Below are 27,839 nucleotides of genomic sequence, written 5' to 3'. Positions count from 1 at the left end.
AGCCGACTTCCTCATGTCTCTTTATAACCTTGGAAGAGGTTGATGCTCTTCCAAGGGTATAACAACTATTATAAAAATTAAAATATCACTAAATGAGAAAAAAATGTTTGAAATGTATTTCACTGGTGTTGGTCTTTACTCTGACAGGTACAACAGTCTGGCGCAGCCCCTGCAGAGACGTAAGGAGAACTTGGAGGCCTGGCAAGTCCTGTTCCAGTTCTACAGAAATGTGGAGGAGGAAACGGCCTGGCTGAATGACAGACTGCCCTCCATCACTGCCAAAGACCTGGGCAGCTCCCTCAGCAGTAGCCAGCAGCTGCTCCACAAGCACCAGGTGACCACTTGCAGAGTTTACTGACAGTGAGGAAGGAAGAAAACATATCTAAATTAATTAATATTCACATTATTACAGACATCATAATTTTAATAGGACATTTATAACCTCCTGGACTTTATTTGTAGCTCCAAATTGCAATTGTTTTTATAGTTAAGGACATCTTTGATTAATTGTTTAGTGGTCTGGTCATAGGTTATTAAATAGCATCTATGGTTCTAATTGTTCCAGGTTTTGGGTTACTTTTGTTGTGTTTATTGAAATAAATAATTTGCAAATCATTTTTTAAAGACCTTGATGCAGGAGATCTCTGGACGCATGCCATTGGTCCAAGCAGTTCAGGAGGCGGGGCATAGTCTGGTAAGGATCTCTTTGATTTTGGCATCGTTATAGCTGGAATGTTTAAGAAATGATCCGGGAACCTTATGTGTTCTTCTCTCAGGTCAGGGGCCGACACTTTGCATCTCACGATATCCGGGAGCGTCTGGAGGACTTAAAGAGTCTGCATGAGAAGCTGACGGTAGAGGGTGAGAAGAAAGTGAAACTACTGCAGGAGGCAGTCAGCATACATGCCTTCCTCACAGAGGTAACAGACGCATGACATAAAACTGAGATTTAACGTATAAAGGTCCCCCTTTTTAGATATATTATAAAAATATCTGAAAAATAAGTTTTGTTTCAAGTATCATAAACCGCAGACTGTAATCACTCACATCCTCAGATCATGCCGCAATGTTACCAACTGTGACTCCATCAACATGCTATGCTGCTCTTGTTCAAAAAATAAAAGTGGCGCCTTCACCTCAAGGCGCTTTATATTGCAAGGTAGACCCTATAATTTTACATACAAACAAAAACCCAACAATCATATGACCCCCTATGAGCAAACATAACTCCCTTCTAACAGGAAGAAACCTCCGGCAGACCTAGGCTCAGGGAGGGGTCGCGGTCATCAGCTGTGACCGGTTAAATCCTGAATTGATATTTAAATAGAAATGTATTTTGCCAGAAATACATTTAATAATATATTTCCGACTGTCTGAGTCAAAATTGAATTGAATCAGAACCTTGTGGATGAAAATCAAATCCATTTTAGAAATCTGTGACAATACCCAGTCCGATGTATAACCGCTCATTACTAGCACCACTGTAGCTGACTGTATATAAAAGATTAAATCATACAAATGTACAAATTACCCTCTGAGCAGGTCACTAGTCTATCACAGGAAGAGACAGAACACCATGTACTCTCACGGTCAATTTAGAATCAACAACTAATCTAACAAGCCTTTTTTGGACAGTTGGACTGGTTTAAGACATTATTTTATGTTATTTATATAATCACAACAAAAAAAACTGTAAAAGAAAAAAAAAAACTTTACTTGTTATGTGCCTATTTTTGTGTGTTTGAAGGTTTCAGAGCTCCAACTGTGGTTAGAGGAGCAGCAGGTGGGTTTAGAGTCTCGAGACTGCGGGAGGAGTGAGGAGGTGACGGAAGCTATGCTGAGGAAATTGGACTCTGTGGCTGTAGAACTGGACAACCAGAGGAGGACAGTGGAGAAGCTGCAGGAGAACGGTGCATCGTTGCAACACCTTAGACACCCCAAGAGGTAAAGCGGTGTGTAGTACGATGCAGTATCATCATTCTGCTTGGTTTTTTTTTTACATTTTGAAACTAAAAAGAAAAGAATGTTTCTGTTTTTCAGCCATCTGGTCAGTGAGTCTCTCCCAGCTGTCGTTGAATGTTTTGAGATGCTCCTCAGACTTTCTGCATCCCGTCGTGCCGCTCTGGAAGATCAGCTCCGTCTCTATGTGTATGAGAGAGAGGCTAAAGAACTCCAAACATGGCTGACCTCCAAGAGAACGATGGTAGAGTCCACCGACTGTGGACAAGATCTGGAGAATGTGGAAGTGAGTCACGTAGAAAAATAATCATGGGTTTCTTGTGCTTCATAGTTTTTAAAAAGTAGAATGGTTGAGCCATCAGCTATCAATTGCTGCTCCTGTGAAACTAGCTCCCAGTTTGGGTTGTAAGATTAGATTTCCAACTTTCTTTTTGATGATGCTTATAGTCAGGGCTGGATCAGTTGATCCTAAACCAGCCCTTAGTTATCCTGTTATAAGCTCAGTCTGCCGGGTGACTTCCCATCATACACTGAGAATTTGTTCTGTACTCATTTATTTTCACTCCTCATGTGTTTATACACCACTACTGCATGTCATTAGCTTTTCTCTTTCCCTTCACCTACTAACCAGTCATGGCAGCTTGTTGGCCTTTTTCTGCTGGAAGTCTCTTCCTGTGAAAAAGGAGTTTGTCATTCCCACTCTTGCCAAGTGATGCTCTTAGGGGATCAACTTAAAATGACTGTTGTTGGTGACTGTCGTTGTGAACTGGTGTTAAATAAATAACTAGCCTGTGCTAGTGTGCCATAGATATAGTCAGGCTTGCCTCAATTCACAGCTTGGGTTTAGGAACCAGTGTCCAGGAATAGGCCTGGACTCTAGTTTCCCTTAGTGAGAGGTAGTGGGCAGGGGTGGGTATACTTTTATCACTCTGGCTTGCTGCCTGTATGTTGGTTCACCAGTGCACAAAAGCATTGCTTTTCTGCACCTTCAGGTCGGGGAAACGGTCCAGAGACAGGAGCAGAGCTGTTAGTTGCTCACCATCTAGTGACCACTGAGGACACTGGAATGGACAGACCTGGCCCCCCAGATGTGTAGTGAGGGTGCATAAGCCGTGTCTGACAGTGGACCTATTCAGCTTTATTAGCTTGTGGGACTGTGGCTGATAGATATTGACAGGCCAAGCGGATTATGGCTCTGTCAGGAGCTGAACCAAAAACCTGTGTTTGGAAAGAGTTTTGTGAGCCCACCGAACAAGACTTGATCTGCCTTAGTTGACCTCTCTTACCCAGGCAATTCCAGCAAAACATCAGGTGATTCTGGATGAACATGCAGCCCTCTCCTGGACTGCGCCCAGCTGAAGCTAAGCTCCAGTAACGCTCAGGTTGTCAGGAAATAAACAGCTCATCTGATTTCTCTGACTACAGCTGTTTTTTCCAAATATGTCCCCAAGGTCCCCGAGGGGCACAAGGTGTTAAAGCCCTGATACTCTGCTGAGTAAAATGGAGGTGGCTGAAATGCCAAGAGTTGGATTGTGGGGCATCTGTATGATGTCTCCAATTTTTATTTGTGTAGAAATTCATTGCTAGTTAACGTTAAATGAGTACTCGGCTCAACAGAACTCTCTGTAACTCTGGCTACAGTCCAGAAACCTGGGGTTGTTCCTGTTTTCTTCAATCAGTGATAAATATTAGTTTTATGGAGGGCTTTTTTGGGGGGGAAAGCCACTAATGGGAAAACCATTATTGGATTTTTTTGTATTTGAATTTTTGTTTTCTTTTTTCGTGATTTCTTTTTTTACGTATTTTTGGGCTTTAAGGAGTATAGAGAGTAGACAGGTAAGCAGGGAGTGATTTGGGAGAGGGATAATGTGACACAGAGAAAGGTCTGTGGTAGATTCAAACCCAGATGAGCTATAACAGCACCTATTGAACTAGTTTTTCTAACTGTAGAATCAGTGACGGGACTTTAAAAAATCTGTCCATCTTCTTATCTTGGGCGACCGTGGTTTGCCTGCACCAGTGTGTGAATGTGAGAATGAATGAATAGTGGAATTGTAAAGCGCCTTGGGTGCCTAGAAAAGCACTATATAAATGCAATCCATTATTATTATTATTATCCAATCCAGGGTAGCAGGAAGTTTGTTCAAACTTATGAAAACAGAGGCTCCAAGTTATATTGATTGCATTTGTTTGGGTTTAGTTTCATATTTATTTATTGTAGCATATCAGTTTTTGGCTTGAAAAAATCTTAAAAAGGAAGAGACTTTACTGGCACACAAATAGAGAAAATGGTCAGTTTGTAGTAAATATTAAACCAATGTTCTACCAGGGTGTATATCTTCTGAAACTCTTAGGTCTCAAACTGCTAATATCTCCCTCTTTATTCATTTCTTAGCTTTTTGTCCCTTCTCTCCATCTATAGGTCCTTCAGAAGAAGCTGGAGGTTCTGGTTTCAGAAGTTTCCGGTTTGGGTCGCAGCCGACTGACCTCAGTACAGCAGCTTGGCCGAGGGCTGCAACAAGACGATCAGGCTCGCAGGAGGGATGATGCACTCAGCAGGCTGTGGGATGAGCTCAACAGTAGCATAAGGACCAGAGAACAGGTATAGATCTGATAGATCAAGCTACCTTTGGATGAGTTGATCTGGATTAGAGGTTGTGAGAATGATGGTCTGTCCTGTGTCCTTCAGAATCTGCAGGCAGCAAGGGAGATTCATCAGTTTAACCACGATGTGGAAGAACTGAAGGGCTGGATGGCTGAGAAGGAAGCAGTACTGGACTCAGAGGACCTGGGCCACGACCTGCATTCCATCCAGACTCTGATGAGTCAACATGAAGCATTGGAGGTAGGAAATGTCCACCAAACACTGCATCAAAGCTAAGTGGTGGATGCATGACAGCTGAATGAATGTTCCTGCCTCGTTGTCTGTCTTTTCCATCAGAGGGACCTGGTTCGAATCTCTGAGGAAGTAACCAGGAGTAGAGAAGTAGGTCGCACACTGAGCAAATCCCAGCCTCAGGCCAGGTCCTCTGTGACTCAGCGGCTGGATGACCTAGAGGCCTGCTGGACCAGTATCCAGGACAAGGCCTCCCTACGACGGGCCAGACTGGGCCAGGCAGAAGATGTGCAGAAATACCTTTCCCAGTGGACTGAACTCATGTAGGTTCTGTCAATGGAAAAAAAAATTATTCACACACTACAAATAGTATTAAGTTTAGCTTTATTTTTCTATACAAACCCCCAAAGTATTTGTGTTTCAGCCTGGTCTCAAACCAGGAACCTTTCATGTGTTAGCCAAATGTGTAAATCACTACACTGTGGAGTCCAGTTGGTAAATCTCATTGACATTGGATTAAACTGCTTTAGAATTTTTATCTGCAAGCGGCTTTACACCCCAGGTCTTCCTTTCATGTGATGTTTGACGACATCAGTTTCATATCAGTTGTCAGTTGTTGTCACCCGCTCTGTTTTGGGGTCATGTGCCCAACTCCACTTTCCATGTATGTGCACAGAAGAGTGTGCAGGTGCCAGAAAGCTACTCTGCCAGATATAAGCACAAATGAAAATAACAACCTCTTTGTTCCTACCAGCAGATTACCAGCTTTCTCTTTCAAAGAAGCAGTATTTTAAAGATTGCACATTGTCTTGTGTTCCAGGGCGTGGCTGAAGGAGATGCTGTCTCTGGTGAGAGGGGAGCCTCAGAGTGGTGAGGGAAGCGACCTGGAACAGCTCATTAAAAAGCATGATGAGTATCGCGTCCAGATTGACAGACAACTAATCAAATCACAGGCCGTCAAACAGAAAGGAAGTCGTCTGATTGAGGACGGAAACTTCATGTCTGAGAAGGTAGTTTGGCACATCAAACATCAACAACAATAGAAATGACTCCGAATGGCTGATATCCCACTGTATATTCCTCCCCTCAGGTGGAGCAGCGTATCTGTGAGCTAGAGGAGCTGGAGATGCGGGTGGAGAAGGTTTGGGAGGAAACCAGGCTGCTGTATCAGGAGGATCTGGAGATTGTCCTTCTGCAGAGAGAGCTGGAGCAGGCTGAGCGCTGGCTGAGCTCCTATGAAAGCACTCTGATGGCTGAGGAATACGGGGTATGCGAATGCTGAGAATTGGACAGAAAAGTGAAATGGACAGATGTCACTATGGGTCAAGCACACTTTTCACTTTTCAACACTTTTGTAGCGATTCATGGAAACTGTTGCCCTGTATCAGGGTATATTTTTGCCTGTAGTGTGTTAGTAATGCAGATAAATGCAGAGGTAGGAGGAAAAAAGATATTTAACATAAAATGATTTGCTCCTTGTTGTCCATCGTTCAATATGGATGTGTTTTTATTTTACCCCTGAAGGAAGGCCATGTTATACCTGTTATAATAATAGACTCAATACACCTGTTTGAAATAAACTGAAATTATTTTTGAAGGAAGATTTCAGAGGATGGAGTCCCCAAGACGTCACTCAGAACTTGTGGCATTAAAACGTCTCTTAACCAGAACATCTTCTGTGGTTCCTCCAGGATTCTGTGTCTGACGTTATGGAGCTCCTTAAGAGGCAGGAGGACTTGGAGGCCATGATCCAGGCCCAGAGTGACCGTTTCATTGCACTTCAGAAAAAGAAAACACAGGTAACATTAACAACAGGAAAGAATAGAGGTTCATAGACTAAATCAAAGGCTTTTTCTCCAAACACTGGTTTTCTCTGTCTTTATTAGGTACTGAGATCTTAAAAATGTCTTAAAACCATTGATTTAGATTTTTGTAGTGCATGAACCCTGTTAAAAACACTTTCTTTTTTATTGCAGAGGGAAAACAGACTGGGTCTTCATGGAAATGAGGAGAAGGACCTCCAGTACAGACAGCCTCCAGCTAGAGTTTCCTCCCTGAGAAGTAAACCATCAGAACTAAAGACCCCACGGATCTCCTCTAGAGACGTTCATGGGGCCAGCAGTGGCAGGCAGACAGACAGAACAATCAGACCATCCGTGCTGGAGAAGAAAGCAGAAGCTGTCTCTAGTTCTCCTAGCCCTCTTCTCAGCCCACCACTAGGACCTGGATCAGATTCAAAGATTATTAAAAAAGCAGAATCGGCTGACAGTTCTGATGAGTCCGATGAGTCCAGTCCCAGCCCGACAGTTAACGCCGGGAGAAGGCAAATCAAAAATTCACACCTAAATTCTAACACTCCTCTTGGAGAATCAGCGGATTCCTCTTCACAACCGCCTCCTCAGTCCCATTCACTAAAAGAGACTCGGCCTAGGTCCAAACCACCTGTGGCTCCAAAGCCCAGAATTTCCTTTTCAGAGCAGGCGTTTGGCTGCCGCTCTGATTCTCCGAACCATCCAGAGAAACCCACCACTCCACCAAACTCACCTTCAGCAATCAGACGACTTGTTGCCCCCACTGAACCGCCACCACCTCCACCTGTGAAAGAAAGATGTATTCGCCCTAAATCACCAACATCTAGGCAGCCTGATGTGCCTGGCTCTCCTGCTCCACCTGCTGCTGATCATATTACACCACCCAACGCCCCGACGGCTGCACCAATCACAAAGGAGGATAAGACGTGAGCATGCCCCGTTTCCTGCTGCTTTGACATCGACTGGCTGATTCCTCAACTTAAAAAAAAAAATGTTACTGCAGTGGTTTCAGCTCATAGCAAGAAAATATATATTAATCATCCATGGGATCAGTATGCTGCGCTAAAGAAATTGCACAAACATAATTATACAAAAAACATTAAAAAGTAAGTTAACTCATGGTTGACCTTATTCCCCCCTCTCCTAGACCTCAACAAAAGTCTTTAGATCTAGCAGAGGGGCAACCCGAACCTGAGGTATAAACTGTCTTATTCATTAAATTAATAATCATCATCAACCACATGTTCTCACACCTGTCATACTTACTGCCAGGTCACACCTGGGGAGCCAATCAGAATGGAGGGTGTGTTGGCGATTAAGCTGAAACAAGGAGGAAACAAGGTGAGAGACATGTTACACATCTGTAACTGATGATATGATCTTTATAAAGATATCTAAAAACGAAATTTCATATTGGGCATGAACTCAACATGCTTCTTTGTTTGATACGTTTATAATTTTATTTACACATCTCTATCAAACTGGATGGACAACCTGATGGAAAAGGAGCTATTCGGCTTCCCAGTTGGATTTTCCAATTTTTATATCTTGTAATAAGATGAAAACTGTGGTTGCTAACACAGTATGAAATCATGCTCTTTATAAGGTATCCAGTTGTGATTTTGTTGCTGTACTGAGTAGCTGCTTAACGGAGGAAGATGCTGTACTCAGGATTGTTTCTAAAGGCTAAAGAAAATAATGTAACATTATAGTGTTGCCCACTTAAAGTGAGAGGAGATAAGCAGAGTGAATTGCTCTGTTGTTTTCCTTGTACATCCACACCCTGAAGACGGCAGAAGCTGATACACATTGGTGTATTTTTAATGCCATTAGCCAGTAAAATGAAGGTCTTTTATTACTTTTTGAAACCTACTTTGAGTACCTGGATGATTTATGCCAGTTTTCTTTTTGCCACTCTACCCTTCCATTAGCACCGGTGGTTTGAGAGACACCAGTGGTGCTCCTTTTATTTCCTTTTATTCCCGAGAACCTTTTTGGGTTATGGCAGCCTGTTTGTTGTGCCCACTGTTGAAGCATTGGCTGAGGCTCCTCTTTTGTTGCAGGGTCTGGAGCACTGGGAGGAGGTCTTTGCTGTTCTGCAGGGAGAGACTCTCAGTCTGTTTAAAGACACAGCAGCTGCTGCACAGGTAGAGAACATTAAAAAGCCACTGCATCACTGCCTACATGACATGACAGCAGTTTGGGTAAAAACAATTAAGTCCTGTCCTGAGTGCGTTTAGCACCATAGCAGATGGACATGTTTGATGGTATCATGTGTCCTTGACACAGCGATCCCATTTACCTAGGCTCCCCTGAGGCTGTGTTCTTCAGACACAGAATAATTACTCGCAGTTGAGCATAGGTCGTGTCTAATGCATGCTCAGTGTGTTACGAAAAGGAAAATATTGCAGCTTATTTTTCTACAGGAAGGATTATAACCACAGTGTTCTCCATCTGCCTCTGCACGTTCACTAATAATCTCAGTGAGGTTACACTGTTTAACTCTGTTGTGCTTTCACAGAGGACATCTAGGTGGCCTCCTATCAACGTAGTTGGAGCAGTTTGCAGGGAGAATCGCTACTACAGAAGCAAGGAGAACACTTTCACACTAATGTAAGAGCTGCACGCTTCATGGACAGTGTAAACACAAGCACAACACAACATTGGAGCATTGGAAAGTTGACTTTAATGTTGTTGCTAAAGTTAGAAATCACAGCTTCTCTATGCTGTATGACTGTCTGATGTATAGGACATTCTGAAACTTCATATTTACACTTAAAATTGGCTACTATAATTTTTGGACTAAAGGCGCACTTAAAATCCTTTAATTTTCTCAAAAATCGACAGTGCAGCTTATAATCTGGTGCGCCATATGTATGAAGTTGATGGTTGATTGTTAAAGCATTGCGGCTACCGTAATCAGGAGCCTCGAGGATCACTTCCAACATAAATGAAGACAGAAAACTAAACAGCAGTGACTTTTGTAGTGTTACTGAAGTTGGACTAGCTGGTATATAATGATGTGCTACATGATCGGTAGCGACACAGCTATGTTAGCATAATATAAACACAGTGAAGCTGGAGGATGAACGCTAACTTTTTTCCACTCGATAAAAGTTAAGGTGAGGGTTCCTGATGGTTAGAGACAAATGCAGTTGCATGGCAGGATGCTGTAAACGGAAACCTCAAACTTCAGTCAGGAGAACAACTGAGATAATCCATCCACACTATGAGGTTAGTCATTAATATACTGCAACAACATGGGAATAGAGCAGCTGTGAGAGAATTCAACGTTAATGAATCAATGGTACGGAAGTGGAGGAAGCAAGAAGAATGAAATGAGTAAAGTTTGACTTATCTGACTGCTTTGTTTCACTTATTGCGCCTTGTGTATAAAAACAGACCAGATCATTGACAGTGCGCCTTATGGTCTGAAAAATACGGTATTTGTTTCTTAGCACTGTGAAACTATATTATAATTTTGAAAATTTGTGGCTCACCACTGATCTTTCAAATAAATTCTGCCCGTGTCATACTTTGGTCTCAATTATGCATTTCTTTACATCATTATATGCTGTATTTTCTTATGCAAAACATTCTTAGGAAGACTTATTTTTCTGTACTTGTGTTGTGCTTTCTCTCTCTCAGACTGGATGGCAGTCAGTATGTATTTGCAGCATCAAGCAAGGAGCTCCAGCTCATCTGGATGAAAAAGCTCCAGAACTGTCCAGAATCTGCCAGCAGTGACTCTGACGACTCTGGGTGAGCGCTCACTCATGGTTGATCAATTTTAATAGACCTAAGACAAAGCTCTCTCTCTTTTGGATCATAAGTGATTACTCAGTTCAACTGGAGAATGTGAAATGTTTGAGCTTAAGCAAAAAAAATATAAATAAATAAAAATAAAAGTTGTGTATCTCAAGGTTGCAAATGAGAACTGAGAGAATTAAAAGGAAAGACATTTACAAAAAGTAGCTGAGTGGAAATTCTAAACTACCGATTTGTAAGTTTGGAAATTGTAGTTATGATAATGCACCTTTAAAAACTGATTAAGTGCAATACAAATTACAGTATAACAAGTGGGATTAAACATAAGTGTTAATGTCAAACATGTAACCTCATCATCTACTGAAACAAGACTAGTGATATAACCTAAAATCACTATCACTCAATATTAATAAAAGCTGGTGATAACAACATATTTTTGGTGTTATTACACATAAACCTTTATACGAATTGTTCAGTGTATTCCTACTCAGATGGTCCTAGGACAAGCTAGGGTGCTTCACCTCCTCTTGGATCTGTTGTCATACTTTGGAAAGTCCAATCACTTTAATAATAATAACAGGTTGTTTAAAATCAGAGTAACATAAAAGGCCTGTCTGTTTCTATTTTCGTTTTGATAACACTTTAAAATTAAGCTTGTTGATAAGAGAGCAAAAAAACCCCCAAAAAACCAGTGAACAGAGAACAAGCATGAGCCATGAAGAAAACATGACACAAATGAGGCTTTCAGGATCAGTCTTGTGATGTATGCCACTAAGTGGCTGGGGAACTCTATGTGGTTGCACATCGATGAGAGGGGTTGGCCCCCAGTGCAAGATGTACATCATGTATTTGGAGCTGCTACCTGCTTTTATACCTCTCGAGCACTTTTGTCCTGTTCTGGTCCAGCATGTCCTGGTCAGCACCGGTGTTACAATAGTGGTTTCTTGCATAAACATGCAGGTGGGGACATGCTCCCATCCCCTGTTAAAGCTGCCTCGCTCTCTGTTGTTATGATTCAGTGTTCATTCTCTGTCTTGCCTCTTGAGAGGGCAGCTCAGTTAAAGGTTTGCTTTCAACTATGGCGGCAATGATCAAAAGTGTGAGGGCTTAATCTACAAGGGGTGTGTGTGTGTGCCTATGACTGGCAAGTGTAGGTGTGTTTTCTCTTTCCAGTGCCCTTTTACAAATGGAATGCAGCAGCCCTGTGAAGTCCCTGTGTCCTGTGATGTGCTGCTTCATTAACCAGATTCAGGATGTTTGTCTGCTTTGCTGACAGGCAGGTATAAAGCTTTACATAAACAGAAGACCTGCCATTGGATTTTGGAGGCCATTTCCCTAGCATAAAGTACCAAAGGTCTCTCCTTGCCTCAGTGTGTGAGACCACATACCACCAGGGAATGGAAGCCTTATCTGTTCCATTTAAAAGGGTTTATATGTGACAAACCCAGAGGGTTCATATGAGAGGTTGACCCAAAAGCAGACTCAAGAGCTGACTTTTTGATCAGGCACCAAAACAAGGACTATCAGTACACACGTGCACACATACACACAAACACACGCCTGTGGAGAGATCTCTGGCAAGCAGTTCTGAAACAGAGGAAAGACTGAAATGGTAGAGGAAGGGGTTTTTCGTATGAGAGCTGCAGAGCTGTTGAGGCTCTGCAGAAAAGGATGGAACCTCAAGCTAATTAAGCAGTGAGCTAAGACTTTATTCATTACAGTGTAAGAAGTTAGCCGTGGTTTGGGGGGTGCAGGACTGATCTGATTATGGTGAGGACCAGTCTGCTTGAGGAGAGGAGGGCTGTAGAGGCTGTGCAGAGTGCCCAGGTTCGAGGTCATTAAGTAGCGACATCATATTTTTTACAGTTTTGCTGAAGAAGGGAGGCGTTGACTGGCATTCAGCGGGCGCAACAGGGGAGGCCAGCAATTTAGATGGAGAGGAATTCTCCAGAGAAGCAGGGCTGTTCGGACTATATTTAGGAGTATTAGAACAGGAGAGTGTATCAGGCTGTGGAGTGACAGGGAGGATTGACCACATGTCATCCTGTCAGTGAAACCAATAGGCTCTTTTTGGTTTTTAAAGAATGTGTCAGGGGAGGCACATAATGAGCAGAATATATAGAGGAGAAGCAAGGCTGGTCTGATTTAACTAAGGACCAGTGAGTGGAGAGGAGGGCTGCTGGGAGGGAGTCAAGCTGTTCCACCACTGACAGCAGTGCTTCATCAGTGTCACTGACAAAAGGGGCCTCTTTCTGGAGCTGAACGGGTGCAGCAGAGGAGACCAGTGATGCAGATGAGGCACCCCAACCGGTCGCAGCAGATGGCCGCCCCTCCCTGAGCCTGGTTCTGCTGGAGGTTTCTTCCTGTTAAAAGGGAGTTTTTCCTTCCCACTGTTGCCAAAGTGCTTGCTCATAGGGGGTCATATGATTGTTGGGTTTTTCTCTGTACCTATGAAGCGCCTTGAGGTGACTTTTGTTGTAATTTGGCGCTATATAAATAAAATTGAATTGAAATCCATATGAGAAGCTGGGAGGACCGGATTTACTTGACACACAGGCGCATCAGCTGCTGTCTGTGTGTTCTGCAGCTGCACACACGCTGACTGCTGATCAGGAAGGTTGGTAACAGCTGGCTGTCTCTGTGGCTGCTCAAGAGGCTCCTTCGCAACTGAATAGGAAGAAGATGGCTGTGTCTGAGCTGGCGTCACACAAAGCCTCTTGGCCTGTTGATCTTCCTGTTTAGGTTCAGATGCTGCACAAACAAACACAAACAAAAACACAGTAAGTCTTCTTTTGTTAACAGATTTCCATCTTTTTTTCATCACATTTCCCATTTCAAAAAAGTTGTAATTCCCAGAAATCTCCTCTCACCTGTGCTCGAGGTGCGACTTTGTGTTCTCTTCCTCTTTTTGCCCTAAAGACAAAAATATGAGAATTTTCATCAGTTGATCCAAACTCTGTGCACTGGTTGTTTCATAATTCAGTGCAGTGATGGGCACATGTATGAACTGCATGTTAGCACTTTGGACACATGGGGCGATCGTGGCTCAAGAGTTGGGAGTTCGCCTTGTAATCGGAAGGTTGCCGGTTCGAGCCCTGGCTTGGACAGGCTCGGTCGTTGTGTCCTTGGGCAAGACACTTCACCCGTTGCCTACTGGTGGTGGTCAGAGGGCCCGGTGGCGCCAGTGTCCGGCAACCTCGCCTCCGTCAGTGCGCCCCAGGGCAGCTGTGGCTACAATGTAGCTTGCCATCGCCAGTGTGTGAATGGGTGGATGACTGGATATGTAAAGCGCTTTGGGGTCCTTAGGGACTAACTAGTAAAGCGCTATATAAATACAGGCCATTTACCATACGTAGTTTTCTTTGGTGGACCAGTCTGGATGCTCTGTGGTGTGACGGCATCTCTCGCTTTCAGCCTGATGACAGACTGAAGACAGACAATCATGAGAACCCACTGTCATCATAGATAAATACTCAGCTACACTGTTACTACAGGGCAGCTGGCACACATGCACAAACATGAGCATAAAGCATTAACAGATGCGTAAATATATGCAGAGTTACACACTTACCCTTTTTGCCACAGCTGCATTTACGGCTGCACTGCCAGTTATGTTCAGTTCTGCCGTCACCTTTGGCCTCTGCTCCTTCAGGTAAAGCATGAAGGCGTTTGGTGGCTTCTTTATGTACAGCCGGTCCGCATCCTGTTGGGCTTCACATTTCCTTTTTCTACAGGAATAAAACACAGAGTCAGAACACATGTTAGCATTGTGTACAGCTGTGAGCAAAGTAGTTTAAAAACATGAGTAAAGCTGTGAAACTGAATGTAAGGAGGCACCATTAAAGGAAGCTGATTACAAGAATTCGCACAAACATCTGCAGATGAAAGACAGACAGATTCCTGCAGATCACTGACACAAAGCACCACAGAAACTTACTTTGGAGTGGAGGTGTTGGATGGGGGAGCAGGAGGGACAAAATCCCAGACTGGAACACCGTGCCTACATAGATGCAGAGACGGATACGAGATAACAGAGTTTATGAAGATACAGATGTTCAGCAGCTGTGTTCACTGGTGTGTTTGTGTGTTTTACGTACAGTTCTCCAGCAGGATGCAGGTACTGGATCATTTGTGGAATCCCAAGCACATTACGCTTGAAACACACAAAACACACAACAGATGATGAGACAAGCTGCAATACTATGATCTATCCACCCAGTAGAAGAAATGATCAGTGGGAGGAGAAGATGTGCATAAAACTACATTCATACATAGCTGGACTTTGTTCTCCTACGTTATTCTTTGGAATTATGTTTCACTTGCAGCGACTAAGTTTACTGTTCAGCAAAGCTTCACACCACATTTATACAAAGGTGAAATACAAGGAAGCTGAGAGCAGAGTGATGAGTCCAACACTTTTAAACATCTTTATCAATAAAACTTCAATGAGACCTGTCACTACCTCTGGGTGTCTCAGCTGTCCCTGGCTATCTGTCCCTGGCTGACTGTAGAGGTGAGCTGGTGTTGAGCCCATGAGTGGAACCAGATGCTGAGTCACAGGAGGAGCTGGTTCTGGGGGGATGTGGCTAAAGAATCCTCCAGTCTGAGGATCTGATGCTGGCTGAGGGGGAGTAGGTGTCCCATTGGGGAAAGGAGGGGGAGGCAGAGGGTAGGATGTTTGCTCCAGAATACCAACTGCCGCATCTTCAGGAGTGGAAGGTGCTTCTTCTGACTGCATTGTCTCTGAAATATGATTGTTTTCGTCCCTGATGTCCATTTTAGAGACAGACGGGTTGAGGGGGTCGCTCAGAAGAATGACAACTTCTTCTCTCCGGGATCCTGTGGCACACATTCATAAAAGTGTTATATTTAAGTGTTATATTTGTAAACTAATTCAAACCAAACTGAGAAATACAAAAAACTAACAAACTAATTAATACTTCAAACGATGCTAACCTCAAACTCTGTTAACTCTCATGACTTCACTGCATTTCTATAACAGCAATTGTTCTTACTTTGTAACAAACAGTTTAAAAAGATAGTGCACTGTTTCACAATTACAGTTATATATAATATAATGAACAGGTTTCAGTTGTTTACCAAAAAATGTAAATATCATATATATGTATATACAAGAATCTGCAATTCAGCAACACTAACAAGGTACATGAGGACTTGGAATTTGATTTAAAAAAAAAAAAACATTTGCTGACTGAGGGGTTTTAATTTTGCATCAGCTTAGCCAGTTACGACATTAAAATAATGACTTTTGTGATTTAAAACCTGATTAAGCTGACCTGCACTGCAGAAGGAAATAAAAAAAAACTGTAGAAACAAGTTGCTCTGCAGATTCAAGTTTTACAGGCATTCGTGTTATGAATTAATACAATATGATGCATTGTTGAGATGAATTCACCCCAAAGTTTGATTAAAATGTAACAAGAATGTGCTGTATGAAGGCAGTTACTGCCTACAGGTTTATTTAAATACTGCAGATATATTTTAAAGTACATTTTTCTGATAATACCATTGCAGTTTTCATTTAAATTTTAATTCGATACTTGTTTTTTTTTTTTTTTTTTTTTTTTTTTTTTTACACGATGTGAATTACTTAGGCTACGTTCACACTGCAGGTCTTAATGCTCAATTCCGATTTTTTGATCAAATCTGACTTTTTTGTCTGCTCGTTCACACTACAAATAAAATGCGACCAGCAAACGCTCTCTAGTGTGAACGCTCAAAGCGGCCCGCATGCGCAAAAGAAGATATCACACACAACGCGCTCTGTTTAGACCCAGAGCAAACAATATTGTTTGACTGATGGCCCTTAATATAAAGACTTCGGACTTTACGTTTCCCAATTTTTGCTTTAAGTTATTTTGTTATTTACATAATAATGTAGATAACCTAATAATGATCCTTATTGCTGTTTTAGAGGAGCGCTGCTTCAAAGGATAGTTGCAGATTTCTGTCAGAATCTGCAGATTATACAGTACAAATAAAATGTTCACGTTTCTCCAACGTTGTCTTCCCAACAGTTTCATTGGCATCTACACGGGATGTCCAGGAAGCGTTCGCGATGTCTTCTCTGGCGCTGATAATTGGCGTCTGTCTTGTGTCAGTGACGTAAAAGACGGATTTAATGCGACATGACCATTCAAACAGCAGTCGCTTTCTAAAACATCGGATATGTATCGGATTCAGTACCACATACAAAAGTGACCCAGATCAGATTTGAAAATATCGGATTTGTACCGTTTACACTGTCATACCATGATTGGATATGGGTCGCATAGGGTCAAAAAAAATCGGATTTGATGCGCTTTCGCCTGCAGTGTGAGTGTAGCCTTAGTTCACTGCTGAATCACACAGTAGCTCAATAATTCAAACTTTAGTTTGTAGACTTTGTTTACACGTTGAGGGAGACAGTAAAACAGGAAAAAGGCTTCTCAGGGACTCTGGGGCAGATGGTTTATGTTGGGCCCCGACTGAGCCCACAGTACATGTCAGGGTACTTATTCCCTTAGTAACCAAATTATAAGCAGAGAGACAAAACCATGCTCAGAAAGGTTAACGCTTGTTTTCAGTTTTGAGTGTATTGAATATTTCTATTACAATATGCAAAAAGTCCATCAGTTATTGAAGGAAACAGCTGTCGGATGTTGCTTTACACTGTAAAAAAGAATTCTGTACAAAAACAGTAATGTGTTTTTTTTTTTTTAACGGAAGTTGAAAGACTTTTCTGTAAATGGTACAACGGAAAAATCGTGTTATTCTTAGTCACAATATATTTTCTGTGTCATTAATGGATTTTTTTCTGTGAATAGAAAAACTGAAAATTCTGTTTCTATTACTATTTACAGTCACTTCTTTTAACTTTAACCCATTAAATGTACGTTTTTATATCCTTAACCATACATTTCTATACAATTACACCATTATACACCATTTGCTTGTAAATTAAAACTTCTTAAAATGATCTGTGCACAAGTAGTACACAATAACATTGGTACATTTAATGCTAAATATTCTTTTATTTTATTTTATATTGCTTGTTCTGATGAAGACTTTTAAACTGTCAACAGCAGCTAAGTGAATAAGGATTTGTGTCCATGAACCCTCAGCATTGACAACACTTAAATGCCATAGTTCAAAATCCTCAATCCACACCTTTTGTCCCCTGTGTTCAAAATGCTCTTAGCTGTTAAAGTAGAGGAGAAAAGTTTGACATATTTCACAGCCATTACATGTTCTCTCAAAAAGAGGGCACAGTTACTTCCCAAGCAAAAACCTCTGCTTGTGCTCACAAACCCTAAATTGCAACAAATTAGACAATAATAAGACAAGTGACTACAAAATGACACCGGAGGTTGGTGAAGAGCAAGCATGAAGTGAGAAATTGTGTGCACATTTTCTAGTGATACCTTCATTTACCTGTGTGGTAAAGTCCTGAATGTAGCGTGGTAGTCCATTAAATTCCATCTGAGCTTTAAAGATCAATTTATTCTGAGGAAAAAATGAAAAGAAAAGAAGAAGTTTTAAGATGTTCATTTTTTGTTGCTATTGTTTACATTTAAGATTAAAAAAAGGAATAAAAATACAAAAGTTTAGTATTAGGTGGGAAATGACTTGAAAATAAAATGAATCTGTACACGCTACCATTGAAAGCCAGCAAGGAAGAACAGAGTTTTGGTTTTGGTTAGATCTGCTGTGGATTACCATTATTAATTTTCCTAAAATACATGTAGAGTTGAATACACATAACAGCTTACAGTTGCAATATAAGCAGTTTATAATTAAAGTAACATACAAACCTGCACAAAATAAATCAATCTCAACATTAAACTCACCTTGTTTTTGTAGAGAAGGTGATCAGGCTTTTTCTTCATCTCCTGAGACCAGCTGCATTGCACCATTAGCATCTTGTATCTCCATCCTTTTTCACTCAGTGAAGTCTTTCCTTTTGTTGGCTCTGCACGTGCAAGTGTGTGATCACAGGTGAAATAAGGGATATTTTTCCAATGCAGGTTTAGAGTATTTCATTTAGTGATAGCTGTTGATCTACTTTTCAAATAATCTCTAAGGATCTGAATTTTTAAGAAAGACACAAATGTCCCTGCTTATTATTAGCTTGATATAGACATAACAATTTACAATATGTCAGCAGCATCCCCACATGGCATATAATACCACTGCACACAAGCACTGCGCTTATATGATACTTTAATCAAGATAATGTTATAATTTAATCACAATTAGCTCAACGGGGTCAAAAAAATTTCCCACATACTAGAAATGATCTGCTCAGCATTACAAAAATTACATTTTCAACAAAGATTGGAGTAAAAATGCAGTTACAGGAAAAACATGTCTGTCTACAAATATTACCTAAACATTTTTATGTGCTACAAAATGGACATAATGATAAATGTGCTGAGGTGAAACTAAACTTTCAATAATATCACCACTATAGTTTGTTAACCAGGGGCGATTCTAGGATCAGAGCTTTGGGGGTGCTGAGCACCCAGAGAGCTGCCCAGCCAGCCAAGATACACTTTACTCGTCACAATGAGACTTCTTCCCTGTCTCTTTCGGTCCCTGCATCCTCCCTGTCCTCATTGTCTGTTGTCTTCGTCTCCTTTATCAGTCATCACAGTTTTACCCTCTCTGTGCAAGTCTGCAAATTTCTTTATTAAATCATAAGATTCTTATATTCATCAAGTCTCTCTGTGCCTGGGTCCTCGTCACAAAACATGACATCACTGTTTTGCACATTTTAACACAATTGAATCCCACATTTGTGAAAGAAAAGCAAAACACTTTTTTGAAAAGTCTACAACAAAACCATCAAATCTGATAAAGGTTATTTAAATGCTGCAAAAGAAGAAAGGATTGGAATAAAAAAAAAAAATACATATCCTAACCTTAATTACTGGAGGAGAATAATGAATGATGCTCATAGTGAGTAAGAAGTAAACTGAGTGCATTTTTTGGACAGAGATTAACTTTTAATGTGTATGTATAATATAATACAGATACATAAAAAACACTCCCGAAACAGAATAAATTCTTACAAATACATTATTACAAAATATTAATAAAAAACTATAAAAATGGAGGCAACTTTGCCTGTGGTAGAATGTATACAATGTATGAAAAAATCTTTACTGCAGATACTAATTTTGTGTTGTAAGATTTATGAGTTTCATGCTTTGGTACTTGAGAGAGCTTGACATTTTTATCAGGTGGTACACACTGTAAAACGTTTGAGAAACACTGATAAGTGTATGTGTGATTAAGATTAAGGAACTGACCTCCCAGCCCATTATTCCATCAGTGGGCTGGTTTCAGTCATTATGCAAATGTACTGTTTATAAGATTGGGGAAACCTGCAGTCAGCTGAGACTGAAGAAGTCACTTGGATGGGTGACGAAACGTTTCTCCCACAAAACGCTACGTCCAGATGAACAGAATCAACTTTTGGAGAAGTGTATGTGTGCTTTTGGAAAACATTTAAAGCTGCTGTACAGAATCTTTGAAACAAGCTTAAAACATTTTTAGAATATAAACAGAGCATCTGCTTCTCTTTACAGCTCCTCACTCCACCAGGGCTGTTTGGCACTTTCTGATAGTGTGCAAATGTGATGTACGTATTGCGGCAGTCATACAGATAACTGGACGGTCCAAAAGTTGGCCTACCTATTACTGGCTGAGGTTTTAGTAGAGTTTTGGCTGAACCACATAAAAATATATCATTAATTTTAATCTCCCCAATCCATTACAATGTTATGTCGGAATGTTGTTAAAGAGGGTCAAAAATGTTTCAACCCAGTTTGTTTTGCAGATTCTGTACAGTAGCTTTAATATAGGACCAAAATACATCAGTGACCTCCTGACCCAGTATGAACCTTCCAGATCCCTCAGGTCATCTGGATCCGGTCTTTTATCAGTTCCCAGAGTCAGAACCAGACACGGAGAAGCTGCATTCAGCTTTTATACTCCTTATATCTGGAACAAACTCCCAGAAAGCCTCAGATCAGCTGAAACACTCAGTTTATTTAAATCCAGGTTGAAGACTCACCTGTTCTCAGCTGCATTTGAATAAAGCACCAAATCCACACTTTTAAGCTTAAATTTCAAAACTAACATTTTAACTACTGATTTTATCTACTGTTCTGATTTTATCTGTTTTGATTTTATATACTGTTTTGTTTGTTTGTTTGTTAATTAGTTAGTTTGTTTGCTTGTTTTAATCAATTTTAAATCATGCTTTTTATTTGTTTTTGTTTCTAATGTCTCTGTAAAGCACTTTGAATCACCTTGTTGTTGAATTGTGCTATACAAATAAACTTGCCTTGCCTTGCCTAGGGAGGACACAACTTCCAGATTGTGTGAGTAAAATCAGGTTTTTTCTCTTTGTCAGTTTAACAGTTTCTGTTGTGCCCGTCACTGTTCCCTGTCTGTTTTCTTACCTGGTTCTTCCCGACCTTGTACTTTCTCCTCACGTTCCCCTCTTTCCTCTCTCCCTCTTTGGACTGACAATCATACACAAATAGATTGTATTCAATTAGATGCAAAAATTACATTATTATATAAAAAAAACTATTAAGATCACTAATAAAAAGTCCTCTCTCAGTGTACTTTCAACCGAAAGGCAAATAACCAAACCAGATGAACATCTAATAAAAGATATAAACATTGAAACACTGATCCAACATTATTCTTGATTAACGGATCATTTGATTTTACACTTTTACCTGAATGTGGCTCCTTTTTTTGAAAAAACTTCCTTATATCCATTATGAACCTGGCTGTCTCTCTGTACACACACACACACACACACACACACACAACAGGAGTTATAAGGTTAATGGGCATTCAGTCAGTTAGCTAGTTAGTATCCATTTCAAACAGGACAGTGGTAACAACAGCAGGCTGCGGACAATTTTAAGTTTTAGATTTTAAATAGGCTGTATAAATTTCAATGGGAGCAACAGGACGGTCAAATGTCGCTGATTTTACTACAGAGCAGGACGGATTATAGGGTAGCAAACATCGTTGGAAAACACGTTTTCAACACTCCAGGTTACCTGGGTGTAACGTTTTTCAGCTAAAAAGAAACATGGCCTGACTCCTACCTAACTATATAAAAAGTAACTTAGGGTTAAATGCAGCTAATATGTCCTGTTTTAAGCCAGGCACTTACCCCTCCGCCCCGCTGCGTCTCAGCCACCATTGCTCTGGCAGAAAGGGTGCTAGAGCCAGAGCAGGGGAAAGACGAGCTGTAACAAACGATTTGGGGGGGGGGTTATCGATACTTTTGTTGTTAAAATGTTACATCTCAACCAAGTTCTGTAGCAGCCTAAATCACAGGCTAACGTTAGCATTTGTTAGCCAGTCAGGATGGTCTGAGGCTAAAACTAGAGTTAGTGTAACTTTGCCTGAAACCCTTTAAAGTCTTCAGTAGAGGCAACTGTAAAACATAGTTAGCTGTCATGTTAAATTTAAATAATAATCTAAATAATATGCAAATGTACTGTTTATAAGATTGGGGAAACCTGCAGTCAGCTGAGACTGAAAAAGTCACTTGGATGAGTGACGATGAGTTTCTCCCACTGAAAACGCTACGTTCAGATGAACAGAATCAACTTTTGGAGATTTACTTACCTGAATGATTGAGAATGCATCAAGACGATGACAGGGAAACTATTTCAATTCAGTTCAATTTTAATTATATAGCACCAAGTCACAACAACAGCTTTATATTCTAAGGTAAAGCCTCTACGATAATAGAGAGACAATGCCCTGTAAGCAAGCACTTGGCAACAGTTCTCCCTTTTAACAGGGAGAAACCTCCAGGAGCACCGGGCTCAAGGAGGGGTGGCAATTTCATGGGTTGGGAGTGAGCATTGGAAGACAGGACTAAAGACTAAATTGATCAGACTAAAACATACTCTTTGTGCTATCTGTCCGCCTTCCTGGCTTGAGAACAGTAAAATATTACCTCTAATATACTTGATAATAGATATCTGAGATTCTATAGATTCTATATTCTGTAAATCACAGGTTTGTGCTAAATGTCTGTTTGTGGTGAGGACCAGGTATTGCTGAAAAAAGTCAGTTCATGAGCTCCAGAGTGCTGGTGTACTTCTTCATTTTTCATAAAGTAAATTAAAAATATAACTTGTCCAGCTCCAGATGGACACCCCGTCAGAGGTGGAGACAATGGCACTTTCCTATGGCACTTAATTAAAAGCAGCTTTCAGTGACAATAGCCAACTGTGGCCACAAGATGGTAGTAATGTAAATGCTAGGTGCACATATTAATGAACATGCAAGGAACTTTATGACAGTGCTGTCTGAGCTGAAAGGAGAGAGATCGCTTTACTTTGGTACATTTTTATTGAAGTCTATTTTTAGATTTGACAGGGCAAAGATTCAGTTATTACAGATCTCCAAACCTCATGTGATCTTCAGGTTGGCTCAAGTATGTAGCGAGCTTCACCTAATATGCTTCCATGGCCAAGCAGCTTTATCCAAACCTTACATGGTAAAATGGTCTGTATTTGTATAGCGCTTTACTTGGTCCTAAGGACCCCAAAGCGCTTTACACTATACGCAATCATCCACCCATTCACACACACATTCACACACTGGTGATGGCAAGCTACAATGTAGCCACAGCCACCCTGGGGCGCACTGACAGAGGCGAGCACCAAGCACAACACAAAGTGTCAGATGCACTGGTGTAAAGCACGCCTCTATCAGTCTCTGAAGCAGTGGAATACCTGATCTCTTCTCTGTCTGGTATGACAGTGTGAGCCGGAAGAACTGCACATGTCTGACAGCATTTTGCCGTGTGTGACCTTTCCTCAACCTCGTGGAAAGCCTTCACAGCAGAGTTCACAGCTGCAAAGTGTGACCTGACATCATATGAAACCCTATGGATTAAGAATGGAATGTCACACAAGTTCATATGTACTACTATGTACATATGATTTGGGGATATATAAATAAAACTGAATTCAATTGAAATGAAATTGAATATGCGTGTAAAGGCAGATGAGTGATTACTTTTGGCAATATAGTAAATGTCACCTGCCTTAATAGCGAGGTATTTTCAGCCAGGACATGCAGTGGGATGAGTAAGTAGTGATGTGACCAGCTAAGGCATTCAAATAGTTGTAATAGTGAATAAACTGTCTTAATTAAAGTATATACATCAAGATAATGATAATATTAACAAACATATGAAACAACAAAGTCTTCATTCAGATGACATTAAATCATCCCGTAGTTATCCTGCTATGAGCTTATTACAGTGTTCTGTTGAATAAATAGGATTTTCTCTCTGATATTAAAAGGAAAGCTGTGCCTCATAATAGTTTGAGGTACATTTATTTAAAATTAACAAAGTATTATTTAAAGACTATTTATTTTAGCTGTGTAAGCAGCCATAACATTTCTGCTTTGGTCCTGTGAATTCTGTTATTAAATTAAGTTGCTGGAATGGACAGAGTCCCTAATACAAAGCATTACAGGCATGGTTTTTGGGGTCAGAGAGGATGGTTGTCAGTCACACGTGTTTGATGGAGTTTCAGGCTGGAATGGTTTCCTTCAAACTGTGTAAGGTAATTTGACTTTGACTTTCACATCTACCTATTCACACTGTGCACTGTGGGGACACTAGGCACCTCTGAGGTGGGTGAGAGGCCAAAGAAATGAAACTCCCCACCAACAGGATTTTTCTTTAATGAGATACTTGGACAAGGTGAATTACATTCAGCGGGCACACAATAGTGGAAAAACACACGGTGGCACAGGACACAGCTATGGCTCTATTCAACTGTCATGCATTGCATCTGCTTTCGTTTGCTGCATGGTGATGAAATATGGAGCACTGCAGTGACTGCATGACTACAGCAGTCACAAAATACACTGACGAAGGGATTTCTGTGGGACAGATTGAGTACGTTTATTTAACAGGTACAGAAATTGACATGTAAAAAGGAAATGCTGTGGTTTTCACAGCAGTTAGTGGTGGGGTTATTTGTTGAGGAACTGAATGCTAAAGTCCTGAGCTCAGACTGGGATTGTTGTTTTGAACTGTGGACTAACCAAAGACTATTTTAAAAGATCTGGATGTAGTCTTTGGTCTAGATCGTAAATCCTATTGAATAACAATTCTTTACAATTCAATATCTGTAGATATTGTCCTCGTGTTCTGAGATCCATCTGCTTACTCCTTTCCAGCCTTATCCTCTTTTCTAATATGGCCACGTCTTTCCCCAAAAAACAAGATAGTAACAGCCCAAATGCCAGACTTGAGGCTTCATAATGGTAGTCCACAAAGGAAGGATTGTGGCATGGAAACTGTGTGCTTGCTGGATAACAAGATATAGCTTTTAAATTAAATAAACTTGGGTTTTTGTTAATGCTGATTTGTTTTCCTAGTATTTGCCTGCTTCAAGGCTTTGTGTTAAGCTAGAGTGACCATGTAATATCCTAGTCCTGTCAGCTAAAAATTCACAGGATTTCTAGAGCATTCACAGGATTCCAGAACTAGATGTAATAAATATGTAATGCATTATATAGTATATAATTGAGGCATAACATACTCAAAGTATAGGCAGTACAAGCACAAGCACTGGCTGGCGCCTCTCAGCAGGCTTTCAGAAGTTAGTCAGGTGGAAAGAGAAGAAGGAATTGAGTCTTCTAAGGGAGCGAAGCCTTAAAGAGATAGGTTGTTTCAGAGGATGAACCAGGGGCTGACTGGAGGGCTAGTCAATGATAAATAAGGAAGTAAGGATTTTTTTTTACCTGTCAGCCTGAAAGGCTTATGGGGATATTGTTCGTACCCTGCTGGGCGGCCAGGCAGCTAGGCGAGAGGTGTGGATAATTCAAGAATGACGTGATATAGGATTTTCAATTTATCATAGGTGCATCTTCTCAAAGTCTGACCTTCAATTTATTTGATTTGGTTTTTTTTTTAAATCTAGCACCCAATCACAATAACAGTCACTTTTATATGTAAGCTACAAACCCTACCATAATACAGAGAAAAGCCCAACAATCAATGACCCCTGTGAGCAAGCGCGTGGTGATGGTGTTAAGAAAAATTTAACATAGAAACCTCTGGCAGAACCCGGCTCAAGGAAAAGCAGCCATCTGCTGTGACCAGTTGGGGGGTGATGGGAAGGAGACAGGACAAAAGGCATGCTGTGGAAGAGAGCCAGAGATTATTAATAACTAATGATTAAATGCAGAGTGACTTCTAAACACATAGTGAGTGAAAAAAATGTAAGTGAAGAAAAAACCTCCACCTGACCTCAAAAACTTGACCTGAAAGTCATATGTCAAGTTTTCAGAAAATCTTGTGAACAAGGTAACGCCACCTAGGATTGTCAAACTGCTACTGAAAAGCTTGCATGAGTTTAAATATCCTCTGGCAAGATTGTCTAAAAGTGTTTATGAATGCAATAACTCAAGACATCACCTAGGAGTTGTACATTTTTACCATATGTGAGGCTGAGGGGTAGCACTGGTGGCCACCAGTATTTTTTTTGAGTGGTCTCGCAAGTAGAGACAGAAATGACTGTAACAGATAGCCCTTTAAGTAGAAAGATTGTATCTCAGATCTCCCCCTGAATGTTGCCAAAGACTAGTTTGAGAATCATGTAAAACAGTTACTCAGAGTCGCATGGAAGGGGTATAATAGATACACTAAAATTAAAGATGACTTGTTGCTACTCAGGAGAGCGTCATCTGTCAACCTCAGTTTGGAGAAGCTGGCTGAGTCTCCAGATGATTCCTCATCAACCAAACCTCTCAGCAGGAGAGCTGAGAGCCTGGAGAGACAGTTATCCTCAGAGGGCCAACCTCCACCCAAACCCCCCCATACCTACTACAGCAGACATAACTATCCTGATGGAGGGGAGGTCAGGATGGCAGGTGAGACGTCACAGCAAATTTAACTGGTTTTAAAACTTGTCTCAGTCAAGTTTCAGCTTCTGCCCCATGAGGGCCAAGAAAAAGGATAGACTGCTGTAAAATGTGCATTTAGAACCATGTTATGTTAGGCAAGTGTTACACCAGTGCCAGCTTATGTGCACACTGACTTTCACAGGATTTATTTGCACATCACTGCAGAAAACATACCTTAAAGTTTGTTCCACATGATTACACACTGTTTCAAGGATGGAGTTCATTTCCAGATATTGTTAATGCACGCATATTACAGGTTTCAAATGGAAATGCAACCTTGGAGTCAGAGTTGCTGAAGATTTTATCAATGCAAACTCCTTTTTTTCATTTTGTCAATCATTTGGATTTGTAATCCATGCATTACTATAGTTTTTAACGAAGCACTGAACAGCGCTTAGATGACTTCTATGTCAATAATTGGCCTGATTGTGACTTGATGCACTGCAGATCCACAGAGTCTCCAAAGCCAGCCGTCAGTGCCTCCTCCTGCTTCTCCTGGCCCCCAGGACCCGCCAGCTGTGAGCCCCCAAGTAATAGAGGACCCTGTGAACAAAGACAAGCCAAAAATGAACGTCTTCAGGAAGTTTTTTTCTAAGAAGTAACACTTTGGTTTCCATCCATATATCTTGTGATGCTGTCCATCTCAGTCTCGCTTCAGATTTGGAATATTTTTGTTACCATCAACAATAAGGATACAAAGTCTTGACATGACTCTGCATGAAGTTTCATAGAAATCACATCATATACCAAATACAGATTTTCTTTTACAAGTACCTTCAGCAAATGAAAGGAGGTTATGCCCAGCACAGACGAAATGATAAAGTAACGGCTCATACCACTATTAGATTTGTGATTGGCTGCTTATTTTCCATATTTGCTGATTATCTGCTAGCAGCTGTGCAACCCACCTCCAGCCCAGCTCCTCTTTTTCATATTGTCTGACTTAATCTGTGCTTCTCTGTACTGTACTGGGTCTTACTGCTGCTCTCCCTGTCTCTGTCATTCTGTGTATACACATGGAAAGGTAATGTAAATAACTGCAAATGAAAATACCATAATCTTCTTTTACTATAGAAGTTCTAACTAAAGTAGCAATCAAATACAAAAAAAAACCCAGCAAAAAAAAAAAAAACTCCTTAAGAGATTTTTGGAGAAGCACTTTATGCCATGGCCACAGTAAGGAAGGATTTGAAGCAGCCAGCAGGTCAGCAGTTCTACAGCAGCTACAGACAGATGTTAATGATGTGTTTACATCACCTCTAATGAGAATCTGCTCTCGGCCTGATCCCAAACAGTTTAAAGTGACTCCATGTGAAGACTTTGACTGCACGACATGATCACTACTTTATCAAAATTGACACTTGCTCTCATACAGAATGATTGACAGCAAATCAATTCAAGCAAATTTGTCACATTTAACTGGAGAAAAGATTCGCGAAGATATCGTTCAGCAGAGATGACGCTCTGCATTTTCACACAAA

At 40.9% G+C, this 27,839-nt stretch overlaps 2 protein-coding genes across 2 annotated transcripts in view; one reads left to right on the top strand and one right to left on the bottom strand.

The window, feature by feature from the left end:
- The window catches only part of sptbn5 (spectrin, beta, non-erythrocytic 5), a 52,276-nt gene extending 39,538 nt beyond the window's left edge, over positions 1–12,738 (top strand). Inside the window, exons 63-79 of the mRNA XM_040041972.1 lie at positions 148–334; positions 626–694; positions 777–920; positions 1,748–1,944; positions 2,041–2,245; positions 4,382–4,561; positions 4,649–4,804; positions 4,901–5,118; positions 5,616–5,805; positions 5,886–6,062; positions 6,487–6,594; positions 6,772–7,532; positions 7,754–7,802; positions 7,879–7,947; positions 8,670–8,753; positions 9,128–9,219; positions 10,255–12,738. Of these exons, the coding sequence (XP_039897906.1) occupies positions 148–334; positions 626–694; positions 777–920; positions 1,748–1,944; positions 2,041–2,245; positions 4,382–4,561; positions 4,649–4,804; positions 4,901–5,118; positions 5,616–5,805; positions 5,886–6,062; positions 6,487–6,594; positions 6,772–7,532; positions 7,754–7,802; positions 7,879–7,947; positions 8,670–8,753; positions 9,128–9,219; positions 10,255–10,372 (3,004 nt within the window). The 3' untranslated portion in view covers positions 10,373–12,738. The remainder of the gene's footprint in view (positions 1–147; positions 335–625; positions 695–776; positions 921–1,747; positions 1,945–2,040; positions 2,246–4,381; positions 4,562–4,648; positions 4,805–4,900; positions 5,119–5,615; positions 5,806–5,885; positions 6,063–6,486; positions 6,595–6,771; positions 7,533–7,753; positions 7,803–7,878; positions 7,948–8,669; positions 8,754–9,127; positions 9,220–10,254) is intronic.
- A 1,075-nt stretch (positions 12,739–13,813) lies between these two features.
- On the bottom strand, positions 13,814–14,513 carry LOC120740483 (transcription factor 7-like). The gene is made up of 3 exons (XM_040042877.1): positions 14,472–14,513; positions 14,312–14,374; positions 13,814–14,102 (listed from the first exon to the last, which is right to left on the bottom strand). The coding sequence occupies exons 1-3, from the start codon at positions 14,501–14,503 to the stop codon at positions 13,934–13,936; spliced, it is 264 nt and encodes an 87-aa protein (XP_039898811.1). The 5' UTR covers positions 14,504–14,513; the 3' UTR covers positions 13,814–13,933.
- Between the last annotated feature and the right edge of the window lie 13,326 nt (positions 14,514–27,839).

The sequence above is a fragment of the Simochromis diagramma genome, unplaced genomic scaffold (genome assembly GCF_900408965.1).
Source record: "Simochromis diagramma unplaced genomic scaffold, fSimDia1.1 OVJJ01000304.1, whole genome shotgun sequence".
NCBI lineage: Eukaryota > Metazoa > Chordata > Actinopteri > Cichliformes > Cichlidae > Simochromis > Simochromis diagramma.
The sequence above is the reverse complement of the archived record's forward strand: the minus strand, read 5'-3'. Positions and strand labels throughout refer to the sequence as shown.